Source organism: Protopterus annectens, chromosome 3.part1 (genome assembly GCF_019279795.1).
Source record: "Protopterus annectens isolate FY-2018-M chromosome 3.part1, PAN1.0, whole genome shotgun sequence".
Taxonomy (NCBI): domain Eukaryota; kingdom Metazoa; phylum Chordata; order Ceratodontiformes; family Protopteridae; genus Protopterus; species Protopterus annectens.
In genome coordinates this window covers 1,189,278,107-1,189,293,683 of record NC_056732.1, presented here as the reverse complement: position 1 = coordinate 1,189,293,683, position 15,577 = coordinate 1,189,278,107, and the positions used below count along the sequence as shown (strand labels likewise).

The 15,577-nt window shown below is 41.5% G+C and overlaps 1 protein-coding gene across 9 annotated transcripts in view; it reads left to right on the top strand.

The window, feature by feature from the left end:
* ADGRB1 (adhesion G protein-coupled receptor B1) overlaps window positions 1-15,577 on the top strand; it is a 4,264,735-nt gene that overhangs the window by 3,610,994 nt on the left and 638,164 nt on the right. For all 9 annotated transcript variants that reach the window (XM_044067288.1, XM_044067286.1, XM_044067290.1 and 6 more), the window contains one exon: window positions 10,945-11,095. In XM_044067288.1, coding sequence (XP_043923223.1) covers window positions 10,945-11,095 — 151 coding nt within the window. The remainder of the gene's footprint in view (window positions 1-10,944; window positions 11,096-15,577) is intronic.

Below are 15,577 nucleotides of genomic sequence, written 5' to 3'. Positions count from 1 at the left end.
ATCAACCTCAGATGGAATGAGTATTTCCAGCAGCTTCTGAATGAAGAAAATCCCACATAAACTGTATTGTCCCAGACACAATCAGTGATGGAAGATGTTGAGGAGACCACCATAGAAGAAGCACAGCACAGTACTAAGAAAAATGAAGTCAGGGAAAGCAGCAGGCGCCGGTGAGTTTGCAACAGATATTTAAAGATGCTAGGTGAGATGGAGGAGAAATGGCTCCTAAGGGTACTCATAGCTGTATGGAGTGAAAGGTATATCCCAGAAGACTGGAGAATAAGCATACTAGTGCCAGTGTTCAAGAACAAAGGGAGCATCCACAACTGTGGGCAGCATAGAGGTACCAAACTCCTATCACACTGCACAAAAGTTCTGGAGAAGGTGACTGATAAATGAATACGCAGGTTATTAGAAAGTAAGATGGGAGATGAGCAGTTCCTATTCAGATCAAGATGAAGCACAACTACCCTAGTGTTTGCAATGAGACATATACTTGAGAAGAAGCTAGAGATTAAGAAAGAGTCCAAATAGACTTGGAGAAAGCATATGACAAAATCCCATGAAAGCTGACTTAGGCAGTCCTTCAGTGGTTTAAAAGTACCAAAAACATCATTAGAATTAGTGCAGGCTGTATACAAAGACCCAATTACTCAAGTACAAACAATGTTCTGTCTCACATAGGGGTTTCAAGTGGGAGTGGGTATGCATCAGGGTTCAGCTCTGTGCCTGTTGTTGTTCATACTGGTGATAGATTACATTAACAAAGAGGTCAGAGGGGACAGATCAGCAAAGTTGCTGTATGCAGACAATGTGGCATTACAGGCAGACTCTGAGAAAGAACTTCAGCAAGGAGTAGTGGAATGGAATGCAAACTTGAAGGCACATGGATGAAACCAGACCTCTCAACCGTACCAAATCTCTTGGTTTTCCCAAGTTTTTAGGTCCAAATATTGGGGTGTCATGATTCCCTAGTGGCACCCCTTAATTTCCAAATTTCCCGGCTATTTTTTTGTTTAATTTTATTTCCAGCTTTTTTTTTTTGGACTGACCTGTTTCCATTTCTTCCTGTCCTCTGCATCTTGCTCTGTCACACCAACCACCTGCATGTCCTCTCTTACCACATCCATAAACCTTATCTTAGGTCTTCCTCTTTTCCTGTTACCTGGTAGCTTCATCCTTAGCATCTTTTTCCCAATATACTCAGCATCCCTCCTCAGCACATGTCCAAACCAACGTAATCTTGCCTCTCTGGCTTTGTCTCCAAACCTTCCAACCTGGGCTGACCCTCTAATATACTTATTCCTAATCCTGTCCACCCTCGTCCCACCCACTGCAAATCTTAACATCTATAACTCTGCCACATCCAGCTCAAACTCCTGCCTTTTTGTCAGTGCCACTGTCTCCAACCCATATAACATAGCTGGTCTCACTACCCTCTTGTAGACCTTCCCTTTCACTCTTACAGGTACTCGTCTGTCACAAATCACTCGTGCCACTCTTCTCTACCCACTCCATCCTGCCTGTACTCTCTTCTTCACCTCTCTTCTGCACTCACCGTTACACTGAACTATTGACCCCAAGTATTTAAACTCATCCACCTTCACCACCTCTACTCCTTGCATCCTCACCATTCCTCTATCCTCCCTCTCATTCACACACATATATTCTGTCTTAGTCCTGCTGACCTTCTTTCCTCTTCTCTCTAGAGCATATCTCCATCTCACCAGGGTCTCCTCCACCTGTTCCCTACTCTCACTACAGATCACAATGTCATCTGCAAACATCATAGTCCACGGGGACTCATGTCTGATCTTGTCTGTCAACCTGTCCATCACCATTACAAATAATAAAGAGCTCAGAGCTGATCCTTGATGTAACCCCACCTCCACCTTAAATGCATCCGTCACTCCCACCGCAGACCTCACCACTGTCACACTATATGTTCATAGGTTCATAGGTTCATACTAGGCTATCTGCCCTAGGGCATTTATAAGCCTAGCCAGAGTGTGTGTGGCTTTCACCACCCCTTAGGATGAGAACACTATACCCATTAGTTTGCTGTGCCTCTGTCCAGCAGTGACACAGAGATGATTCGTGGGGTAAACCTACGATCTCCCATCCACTCGTCAAGATTTCTCTTGAACAGAGTCAGTGAGGGGCTCTGCCTCAAATGGACTGGGATTAACATATCCTGTACCACTCTTAGTACTTCTCTGACACTCCTGACTTTCTCATATAATACCACAACTCCTCTCTAGGCACCCTGTCATATGCTTTCTCTAAGTCTATAAAAACACAATGCAACTCCTTCTGACATTCTCTGTACTTCTCCATCAACACTCTCAGAGCAAACATTGCATCTGTAGTGATCTTTGTGGAGCATATGACAGAAAAAAATTTGAACATCTGCAAATCCATTGTAGAAAATAAGTAAACAAAGGCCATTTCTGTCTAAATGTTCCACTTCAGTCTCACCTTCAGAATTCAAAGGTAACTGAAATGCTTTGCTTCACATATTAACATCTAATCAAGCAGTCCAGCATCTTCCCACACTCAAAAGGAAAAACAATATTGAGAAATCATTGCACAGAATGCATTATTTATGCATGCAAGTGAAGAGTCATCAAATTCAGGAACTCCACCAATGAAAAAGATAATCTTTTCTGGATAAGAGGATGAATGTGCCACTCCTTTGTCAAAAATGTTTATGAACAGGATAGAAACTTTGGATGGATGACAGCAGCTTACACATTTAATCTGCTTAGGCCTGCTTTTTAATAAGACAAGGCACAATAACTCATAAGTCGACTGAACATAGTACAAGCAGGTACTTGAGGCATTTACACCATCCCTCAGTGAGATTCTTTTACTGTCTGAGATCACAACTGGAACAGAATTATAGAGAAAACACAGCTAGTATGAGGGGAACAGAAAAAAAAAAATAGTAGAAAACTCCCAAAAACCTAGTACTGCACAAAATATCTTAACAATTCTGCATCTGAAAATGGAAATAAAATACTAAGATCATTGAAAGCAGTTGAAAAATTTGCAGGAGGCAAAAATGCCAAATAGGTGATCTGTTTCACCAAAGACAGAAAGCATGAGTCAGTACCATAAAGCGGAGAATACCACATTCTGATAAATTTAGAAAAAGCAGCCACTTAATCTACTTGCAACAAGATTTATAGACAGACTTTTAATGGCTGCAGGTTCAAAATTATATATTATATGCTGCATTGCTGGCACATAAGAAGTTTCAGTGAACAGCTCACCAAATTCCACATTAAATTATATACGTGCAGTGACTTGGAATACATTAAGACAATAACAAAATGAAAACTCTTGCATTTTCCATCAAGAGTAGTAACACAGCCATGAATGCAATATAAGTGATGTAGCACACAACCAATGTGTGCCATCCGCCAAGCATACACATTGATAAGTCTCTTATATTTTCAGACCCCTCTGCTAGCACACACTGGTAGATGAGTGCACCAGTATTCAGTGGGAAATGACGTGGGAATAAACTGTGACCTTCTGCTCACTTCCTTAGAACTTAATTCACTGTGTGGCACATAGCTTTCCTGGAAGATGTAAAGACTAAAACATTATGTAAGAAACCTAATGAGGTAATGTTAAGCTGTCAATCTCGCCTTCATTCTTGCTGGATGGGTTCAGAGCCGATCCTCGGCTCCGACTCGGCCAATACCAAAGCTCGAGAGCTAATTCCACAGTCTCGAGGCTCCCCCATATCCCACAATGCTAGGCGGTAACTACCCAGATCTCGTTTGCCGCTATAGCTGACGAGGTGCTTTTCTACCGGCTCAGGCAGGTGAGTTAGACTTTTACCTTATTAGATACTTCTTAAACCCCCCTTTTTTTTGTTGTTATACCATAACCTTTTAGTTTAATTAAGTATTTTTGATAAATCGACCCCTGTTTGTCGAGTCTTTTTTCCCTTTCTTCCCTTATCTTGTAGGCCTTCGGCCCCTACCCTTCCCCCAGTCCATTAGTGACTAAATTAGTTGTCCTTTTTTCTGTTAAGGGCTTGTGTGTGTGTGTTTGTGGCTTGTTTTAGCCTTAATAATTTAATTTAATAATTTAATAATTTTTTCTGTAAAGGGTGTTTCTGTAGTGTGTTTGTGTTGTGTCAGGCACTCCTTTTTACAATGTCAAAAGACAAGGTCTCAGGCTTCAAGAAGTGTGACTCGTGCTGTCAGAAAATGTCTCTGACAGATGGTCACACTTCTTGTGTGTATTGCCTGGGACCTGTGCACCTGCAGGACTCTTGTGCTGTTTGTCATGGTTTTAGCCCTAGAGTCCTGCAGGAGCAAGAACAAGCTAATCTTGCGGGGCTTATTAAAGCCTGAAGGCCCCCGACTCAGTCTGTGTCGGGAAGCCTTCAAAACTTCAAACAGTCGGCTCCGGTTCCAGAGTCGACTGCTGGAAAGACTAAGTTGGCCGACGCCGGCTCCGGCTGGAGCCGATGTTTCCAAGCCTCATACTGTTACCTCGGCTCCGGCTGGAGACGAGGCTGATAAAACTCCATCGGCTCCAATACTTTTATCGGAGCCACAGTCTAGGAAGAGGTCCAGATCCCCCTCTATCGGCTCTGTGCATTCGGCGCCAGGATCCCCTCTCCTTTCTGAACGGAGCCATAAAACTCATTCCTCACGGTCTTCCAGGTTATCTGACCATGATTTGCAAAGGGTAGTGAGTAGACTTCTCAAGTCTGAGGCACTGGCCCAAATGCTGCATAGCCCGACTCACCAGTCAGTGGCTATTTCCGTTCCCCAGTACATTCCTCCTCCGACTCCTTTGAGTTCGGAGCCAGGGCTTGTCGGAGCCATGGCTGTCGGTTCGTCAGATCCGATACCTTCCCTTTCGGCTCCGTCGTCTGCTCCGATCTCCTCCTTGGAGGGATCTCGGTGCCGAGCTTCCCTCGTTGGCTCCGAGGGGCCGAGTGGCATTGGACCCTTGTCCAACCCCGCTCTCCCTCTTGGGGCTTCGGCGTTGATGAGTTTGGCTCCGACATCGGCTTCTGAGCCGTCCCTGTCAGTGCCGGGAAAGGTCCTTGTCTCTTCGGAGCGGGGGCCTCTGGCCTTGCCTGACAGGGGTGCCTTCAAGGTCATGCAGAGCGTACTAGAACCAGGTTCTGCCCCACAGTTGGCTCCTTCAGCCCCCCCATCTACAGTGCCTGCGGTGATTTCTACTCACCCCCTTGTCTTAGACTGCAGAGAGCCAACTCCTCAAGTTTCCCCATTGGGAATTTCCTCCTCTTCCGAGGCCTCTCCTGACCCGGCAGGAGATCCCCCAAGGAAGAGGCAGTGCAAGAGGAAGCACATTGACTCCCCTGAGTCTATCACCTCTGACACTGACTTAGAGGAATCCGAAGGTTCCCCTCGATCCCCCTCTGAGGATGTCTCCTTTGCTGACATCCTTGAGATCCTAAAACAGAGGGGGAACTGGCCAGCCCTTAACCCTTTGGAGGATGAGTCAGTGTAGCTTGAGGCGTTTGGCTCTCGCCAATGGAAGTGGTGGCAAGGAAGGCTTGGACGGCTCCTGATTCAGTGGAACCCACCCCGAGGAGACCATCTAAATTTATTACTGCCCCTAGAGATAAAGATTTTTTATCCAAAGGTGTCCCTGTTGATGCCATGGTGGTGGCTGCGGCCACTAAGAAGGAGTTAGCTAATCCTTCAGTTCCTGTCCATCCTCCTAATAAGGAATCTAGGACCATGGACAGGTACGGCAAGCGGATGTTCTCATCAGCGACCTTTTCGATCGTTAAGCTGAATTACTTATGCCACTTCACTCGTCTCCAGAGAGATTTACTCAAGGATATGGGTGAACTGATAAAGGATCCTACAGCTGAGGGGTTCAAAGACACAATGAACTCCCAGTTGGCAACCCTGAATTCCATCGTTAACTCCTCCATGCGGCTGGTATCATATGCTGCAGATGGGGCGAGTAGAGCCGCAGGCACAGGTGTTGCCTTACGTCATGCCTGGATGCGGCTATGTAACTTTGCGGACCCTTTCAAGGCGTCCTTCACCAATTCTCCCTTTGATGGATCATCCTTGTTTGGTCCACAGGTGAAGGATACATTGACCAGGTGCGAGGTAGAAGGTAAGACTCTCTCTGCCGTAGGAGTCTTTTTCTACCCCTTCTAGACCCTATCCCAAAGGTCAGAGGGGAGGAAAGATGTGGTTCTGCAAACAATCCCAGGGAGTCTCATCTGACGCACAAGGCCGATTCCCCTCTAGAGGCAGAGGGGGGAATAATAATAGACGCCGCCCTAGAGGCAGAGGAGGTCCGCAAAACCAGGGTAGCAGAGAAATGTTCTCTGACAAACCCTTTCAGCATCCCTGAGGGGCTGTCCACCTTCGGAGGCAGTCGGGGGAAGATTATCCCTGTACCCAAAAGCCTGGCTTTCCCTTACTCAAGACAAATGGGTACAGTCGATCATATCCGAGGGTTACAAAATTCCCTTTGTTCACATCCCATCCCAACCCAAAGATCCCTTCCAGACGTTCCACCCGGTCTAAGGGAACAAGCAGCATTAGAAATTTCAAAGCTGCTATCAAAAAGAGCTATCCAATCAGTCCCAGCAGACCAGCAAGGATCCGGAATCTACTCCAAATTCTTTTTGGTACCAAAAAAAACAGGGGACTGGAGACCCATACTGGATCTCAGCTACTTAAACAAGTATGTCAGGAAAACAAAATTCCGGACAGTCACGCTACAGTCCATTCTACCCTTCTTGTGTCAGGACAATTGGATGTGTTTGATAGATCTTCAGGACGCATACTACCACATCAAGATGAACACACACTCCAGGAGATATCTCCGCTTCAGGCTGGGAGCCAGTCACTACCAGTTCAGGGCCCTGCACTTTGGTCTCACTACAGCCCCTCATGTGTTTACCAAATGCATGGCAGTGGTCGCGGCTCACTTGAGACATCAAGGATTCCAGGTGTTTCCATATTTAGACGACTGGCTCCTTACCGCCACCATCAGACATCAGCTTCTTCTATCCATGGACTTCACCATCCAATCTTGCCAATCTCTAGGCATTTCGATAAATTTCGAAAAATCTGCCTTGTCGCCTTGTCAATCTATTACCTTTATAGGTGCCATCTTAGACACACTCAGTCTTTCAGCCAGACTCACAGAGCAGAGAGTATCAGACATTCGGAACCAAGTTTCCCTTCTCTTACAATGCAACAAAGTCAAAGCCAGACTAGTTTTGAAGGAGTTAGGACTCATGGCAGCAGCTATTCCCCTTCTCCCCTTAGCTCGCTTTCACATGAGGATCCTCCAATGGATGCTGTTTACTCAGTGGTCCTTTCAACAGCTCCCGATGTCCCATACCGTATTGATAACTCAATCATGCAAGAATCAACTGTCTTGGTGGATCACATCACCTCAATTTCTCAGAGGAAGACCCTTCACTCTCCCCCCCCCAGTCGCCACGTTGACAACAGACACCTCCCTGATCGGGTGGGGGGGGGGGCATTATCAAGGCAGGACAGTCCAGGGCATGTGGCAACCTTTCGAGTGCCACTTGCACATAAACGTCTTAGAGATGAGAGCAGTGCTTTTAGCGTTGCAAGCCCTTCACGACTCTCTTCCCACTGGGATTATTGCAATTCAAATGGACAACATGTCCGTAGTGTGGTACATCAACAAACAAGGCGGAACCAGATCATACCCTTTATGTCGAGAGGCACTCAGACTTTGGCAATGGGCGATCTCTTCTCAGCGTTTTCTGATAGCAACGCACATTCCCGGGAAATCCAATGTTATTGCAGACAAATTGAGCAGAGCAATTCTCATGCACCATGAGTGGTCTCTAAAGAAATCAGTTCTAGAAGAAGTATTCCTAAGATGGGGCCAGCCTTGCTGCGATCTTTTTGCTACTCCCCAAAACAGCAAGTGTCACGACTTCTTCACTCTCTTCCCGTTACCAGGCCATCCGACCAGAGATGCTCTAGTCCACGATTGGCCCCAGGGACTTCTATATGCCTTTCCCCCTTTCCACTGATATCTCAACTAATTCAGAAAGCCATCGCCTTGAGAGTGACAATGATCCTCATTGCCCCTTACTGGCCTTGACAGATATGGTTTCCCTTTCTTCATCATTACCTTTTGGAGCAGCCTTGGCATCTGGACCCAGTACCAGATCCGATAACCCACCAATCGTGTCAGCTGCACCAATCTCTGCCTTCTCTAAACCTCACAGCGTGGTTTCTCCGATTCCAACCTTAGCCAGGCTTCCCTCGATATCTCGCTCGGTCCGAGATATTTTGATAGCCTCTCATAAATCTTCTACCTGGAAGATTTTTAGTAGCAAATGGAAACGCTTCTCTTTTTGGGCAACATCAAGAAACATAGATCCCTTTACTGCACCTATCCAGACTATTCTAGACTTTCTAGCAGAACTCTTTCATTTAGGATCTTCTGCATCTACCATTAGAGTTCAATTGGCTGCCATATCAAATTTTCATGTTGGTGTTTCAGAGTCTAGCATCATGGCTCACAAACTCTGTAAAGCCTTTTTAAGGCGTATTTCTTCTCAAACCTCCAATCAAAGATCCCCGTCTCACTGGAGTTTGAACTTGGTTCTGGCATCTTTAATTCTTCCCCCCTTCGAACCGGCGGCTTCATGTTCTTTGAAGTTGCTTTCTTGGAAGACACTTTTTCTGGTAGCTATAACTTCAGCGAGAAGGGTATCTGAACTCCATGCTCTGTGCAGTCGTCCTCCTTACTTAGTGTTTCACAAAGACAGGGTATCCCTCCGTACTAATCCATCCTTTTTGCCTAAAGTTTCCTCTCAAATAAACCTAAACCAAATTATTGATCTCCCCGTCTTTTTTCCTAACTGTTCGAACAGGTCAGAACAAAAGCTACATTTTTTTGGATGTTCATCGCCAACTTAGATATTACTTAGACAGGACTAAACAATTCAGGAAATCTAATCAATTGTTTCTGTCATATGCGGAAGGGAAATTGGGCCTTCCAGTTACTAAAGTATCCCTCTCTAGATGGCTCACCTCTACAATTTCCTTCATCTATGAGATCAGACATCAAAAACTACCCTCAAGACCTAGAGCTCATTCAATTAAGGCATTAGCTACATCCGTAGCTTTTCAGGATAGGCTGCCAATAGAGTCCATTTGTGCAGCAGCCACCTGGGCTTCTCCTCAAACATTCATTTCACATTACAAATTGGACATGGTTTCCAGAAGCCGTGCCAATTTTGGTTCCACTGTTCTCAAGAGTCTGTTCCGATAGGCCACCCGGGATAAGGTGCTAGGGACGCGGTCCCATTCAGCAAGAATGAAGGCGAGATTGACAACTTAACATTAAGAAGTTGTGTACCTACCATAACGTTCCATGTTAGTTGTCTTCTTCTCGCCTTCTTTCTTGCGTCCCACCCTCCTTCCCCCAAGCCTGGACAGACCGACAGGAATTCAGTTTGTGTTCTTCCTCTGGAAGTTGTCATTCCCACACGTTCTTCCACCTCTTTTATCCTTACTGCGGTCTGCAATACTTTTTTACACAGATTGTTTTGATGTGGGTTTCCCTACTCCATTCTATGGAGACTAGGATTGCTTGGTATAGCTATCAAATGAGATCTGAGTAGTTACCGCCTAGCATTGTGGGATATGGGGGAGCCTCGAGCCGGTGGAATTAGCTCTCGAGCTTTGGTATTGGCTGAGTCGGAGCCGAGGATCGGCTCCGAACCCATCCAGCAAGAAAGAAGGCGAGAAGAAGACAACTAACATGGAACGTTATGGTAGGTACATAACTTCTTATTACTAACCACCTCACATGAAAAATCTCTAGAGACTGTATCCATTTTCCTTACATCATCCAAAACCTCATATAACATTTGTCTACTGCATGATCTGTCATATGCTGATGTGCCGTAGCCTTTACAAGCTGATCACTAGTAACTGATTTTTCCTTGCAGTGCCAGAACCTCTGTGTATATCTAACTCCCTCTCCATGCAGTACAAGAAGCAATTGATAACAAGCATATCTTGACCCTTCTGCGACCTGCTTCGTAGTAGAACCCCACAAACCCTGGAGGCATGACAGAAGATGAGATACAAGCCCCAACATTTGACATGATGCTGCAAACATAATCAAAATCCAATCTGCACATGCATGAACAAGCTAACAGCTTAGTACTACTGAAAAGAAGTGGTTGTGTATAACTATAACTTCCAAAGTGAAAACTAGCTGCACGCACTATCCTCTCAGTAAACAGCATGTCTTTCATCAGCTTTAATTCTAGTTCACCATCCTCTCACAAACTATGTTATAAACTGTGTGCTTATGGACATGATACAATGACACAACACCACTCCAGTAAACCTTACAACTTGTGCCATTGCGAACACACCATTTGGATACTATTCACTTCAGTAACGGTGCATAGTAATTTCATGGCAAACTTGCTGTGCTAAATCTCTCAATTACATTACCTTTGACACAGACATCTTTGAGAAATACAGTCTTGTATAGATTAACTCTCACACACACTAATCTAACAGTCAGGATTTCCAAGTATACCTTAGATGCATTACAGAAAATCATTACCTTACATGTGCACTCGATGTTATAACTTGACAGCTGTTTACATCAATCAAGAACACTGTCAGCATTTTGAAACATCACTGGCAGCTTTTGACATTTCCACCTTTCGATTCAATCAGTATAACCCATGAATGTAATACATGGGTTTTCCATGACTGTAAACTTTGTCTTATCAATGAACAAGTACAGTGAACTTTGTACAATGGTTATTATTTTGCTCTGCATCCCTCAATTTGAAACACAGTTTTCTAATAGTAAATATTTAGTAAACTCATGTGTTTTATAACTGGAAATGTAAGGATTTTAGTTTAATATTTTTTTCTGATTTCCTAGGTAATATGCACACTCGTGGCTGCTTTTCTTCATTTCTTCTTCCTCTCATCATTCTGTTGGGTACTAACAGAGGCGTGGCAGTCCTATATGGCAGTGACAGGGAGATTACGCAACAGAATTATCCGCAAACGTTTTTTGTGCCTAGGATGGGGTAAGAATTTTTTAAGTTGTCATTTTGAATTGGATGTGCAGTTTTCTTTACTTGGCAGAGTTAATTAGGTAGCAAGAAGTGCATGTTAACCTGTTTATTGCTGGCTGTTTTCTGGAAGGGTATGCTTGTGCATTTAAAATTGATTTATTTTGGCTAACACCTATTTAGAAATGTGTTTTTTTTTTTTTTCAAAACAGTTGTATATATTATCTTAAAATATTCCCTGAATTACAGTGGCAAACTTGCCAATAAATAATCAGTAGCTTTCTTTCCTAGATTCAGATTTATAAAGATGTTCCTTTTAGTGTTGTTTTAAACCACAATATTTAAAAGATTTACAGTGTCATTTTATATACAGTTGTATGGTGTTGTAAGGTTACTGCTATAACCGGACTATTTACGCATATACTGTTTTTTACGCTTATGTATCTCCTTTCCTGAATAGGATTGATAGCTACATGTTGTTTTTAAATTTGTTGTGGAAATATAGCAGTTTATCAGTTTTCAGTGGGCAATGTATTTTAATATGTCCATATATACTAATTATCATATCTTTGAAAAGATTTGAAATTTTCCTTCTAAAAGACAGATTACATAATACTTTGATATCACACCATACAATATGTACTTGAGAACATGCAGTATAAACAGTAGTGAAAAAACAATGTCTTGAGTTTGTTAATTTTGGGAAGTAAGAATGAATGTTTCTTTTCCTTTCTGAAGGATGTTAAACTGAAAAGCCAAATGGCTAGGTCGCCCTTTTGATGGTTGTTTCCGGTTTAGAACTATTTCTTTCTAAAACACTATTAAGTGCTCGCAGCATAACTTCAGCTATAGGCTGCTCATAGTTTTTTGATTTTTAGGTATACACACAAGTATGTAAAAAATACCATCTTTATGCTGTGTGTGTCATTTCACATAGGTCTGCATTTGAGAGTTTGTGCTGCCATATATTTAACAGAAAATATCAGTTTAACGCACAGAAACATATGATGTTTATTTAGTTCTGGTGCAATGACAAATCAGTAGAGATCTGTAATAGATGTGTTGTTTTATTTTATTTTATTTTTTTTTGCATCCTGAAAAAATTATGTATGTATAGCCATCCTTTGTAATAAAGACAGAAGAAATTAAAACATCACAGACTGTCATATAGAAACACTTATTCAAGCCTTCATTTTGTGTTATTATGAAGGAACAGCACAAACACCTTGACAGTTGTGGTTTACAGTACATGCACACTATCATTTTAATGTTATGCACTTGAATATATCTAAACACCAGAGTTGTTTTGATTGTTTGTTTTATAATTCTCATTTCAAGAATTTTTGATTGCAGCACATATAAAGATAGCAATATCCTTTTTATGTAAAAGCTGCATTCAAAATATGCACACACACACACACACACACACACACACACACACACACACACTTTTATTTCTAATGCCATGCCATCTCAAAACAGATAAGTTCTGGGTATGCTTTCATTTTAACACCCTGAAGAATACTTGTAGATCTGATATTTCCTTAAATGAATACCTTTGAACTTTTTTTTTTCCAAAATCTCTTTATTTCAATTTTCTTTTTTTCCAAATAATAACAATACAATAACTCAAAAACACAAATAAACAATACAAATACATATCTAAAGAAAACAGACAACAATCTCGTTCCGAGAAAATTATATATATATATATATATATATATATATATATATATATATATATATATATATATATACACACACACACACACACACACATATATATATATATATATATATATATATATACATACACAATATGTACACTAGAAGTCACTACATCGTCAAGCAGAGTATGAGAATTCTTATGTTCATTTGGTCTCATAAGGGATAGTGGATATAGAATACCTTTGAACTTTGAAGACTATGCCACTGAAATGAGTATGTAAACCAGAATATGCTGTTTTCATATGATGCGGCAATATATCAAGCATGGTTTTCCTGGCAAACATTTCTGAAAAATTAAACTTGAGTGCTTTGGTCTGCATTGCACAGCAGTAGCCATTTTAGCCATAAGTATGTATGCACGCCTCAGTGTAGAAACTGACTGAGCTGTTTGGCTCTTCTGATAAGGATTTTCAAGATGACATATTTCCTATTGCAGAAAATGTCACCTTTATGAAGAAACAGTTATATATTTGTGTTTGAATGACATATGCTTGATCAGCATTTGCTCAACCGTAACACAAGCAATTAACATATAGCAACCATTTCATATAAAAAAGTATATCATATACCTGAATTTATGATAAATGAACTAGCAGTGATAAAATTAATGTTAAGAAACAGGTGACACATTTTCCATGTGTTTGTGAAGGGGGCCTTTAATATATACACATCATGTAATGTTGGGGGAGACTGCTTTGTGTGTTTAGTAATGGACAGACTTTTGCATATCTATTTCCCAGGTACCTTGGGGGAAAAGGAGTGGTACGTTATGTAAGAAATTCCTGTTTCTAAATGTGTCAAAGACAGTACAAGAGTGGCATTTCTACATATGGTGTAAGGGTAGAACAAAACCCCAATGTTGCAAGTTACTTCTTTGCTCATTTTGGATATATATCCATTGAAATTTATGGTTTTGTACATTGCATAACTTTTAATTTTACAGTTACAGATGTATTCTCTTTTAGGGTGTGTCTTAAAGTATGTTCAATGCTAATGAAGCAGTGAGTAACGTTATAGTGCATCACTACTTGCTGTCTTATCTTGAAGCTTAGTGATGTATTCTAAAGGAAAACTGTACTTTGTGGGGAAGATGATGCATACTAATGGAAAACCGTACTTTGTGGGGAAGAAGCTAAATGGCTGTTCAGACTTACATGGCTTTTCATCTCCCCCTATAAATTCTTTGCTCCAAATCTACACACCCAATCAAACTCTGCCCTCAGAAGACAAGCATATATTAAAGTTATATAAAAAAAAAAAAAAAACACTGGGCAATGTCTTTACTCCTATTCTGTAACCAAACTTTGGAATGCACAACCTTTGGACATTAGAACTACCTTAAATCTCAAGAAATTAAATTAAAAAAAAAAACAATTTCTACTTTAATCAAGCAACTGTCCCTGCTCATATCCAAACTGTCTAATCACTTAATTATAACTCTACCATTCCACCTTCTCCCCCTTTTCTCCTCCATTATCTCGCCCCTTCTCCAGTTTCTGCTACCCACCCTTCTCCAATTTCTGCTACCACCATAGCTCTCAACCTGGAAACATCAAAAATCTGAACAATGGCCCATGAAAAATAGGTACAAATCTGTATGCTGATTATCATAAAATTTGCATACATAATTATGTAACCCACCTACTCCAATGAGATTGTGGGATACCAGTCATTCTCCATGGCCTATTGATCAGTGGCGTAGCTAGAATTTTTGCTGCCCGGAGCTGTTTTTGAGTTTGCCACCCTTTCCCCCCTTACAAAATCATGGTCAAATCGGGCCCTCCCCCCTGCAGTCATTCCAACATCCCATTACTTGGTTCTTTCACCCCATTTACCATAAACACTGTAATGTGCATACTGATTTACTTTTACAATGATTATTTGGATTTCATTTAAAACTTTTGTTTTACATTTTATAGCACGAACACTAATAGACATCTGCTAAACAAAGCAATACAGTCTCACAATGAATATAGACAGCATTAAAACTTCTCTGCCCTTGAAACTCACATTCCTTGAAATAGAGATGAAACCCACATTCAAAGAAAATGCATCTGGCTAGTGGTGGATAAAGATTACAAATCATAGGCCCCTTCCACATGAAACATACATGTGTTCATTGATAAACCTATCTGATTGTATTAAATTATATTCCTTGTATAATGTAACGCATTTACTTGACTGCTTTTTAAATTTGTTTTGAACATCTTTGCATTAAGCAATGAGACAACATGCATGAATCAATAATAACAAAACTGCCCAATTCAGAACATTTCCATCATAAAAGTCTACTCAGACTTCTACAGTCCACCAGTATCAGTAAGTATCCACAATCTCTGCAAAAGTAAGAGTAATATAAATAATTCCACATTAAATAAATCTGTAACTAATGAAGAGGTTGCTGCTAGCAAACAACATCATTGTTTCATCTACAAATAAAGTGCTTGTTGCCCTTGAGGAATAAATTGCCTATGTTACATTAGAAAAATGATAAGCCAGTAATATTGCAATAGGGAATGGATGGAAACTGATAATAGGTTCATAGTTACTAGATATCTCCACCAAAGAGGACATTCTCAGAACTGCAGCATCCACCTCCTTTAAAAGTACAACACAGTACAGTATCAGTAGTCCATCTACATACTGTGAGAGTAGAATTCATAGCCTTCAGCATCCAAAGCAAGTATTCTACCTGTTCTGCTACTAACAACACAAATAGACTTGGCATAGGCAGCACTAAATTTCTGTCCCCTGGAAGAACTATGCAGC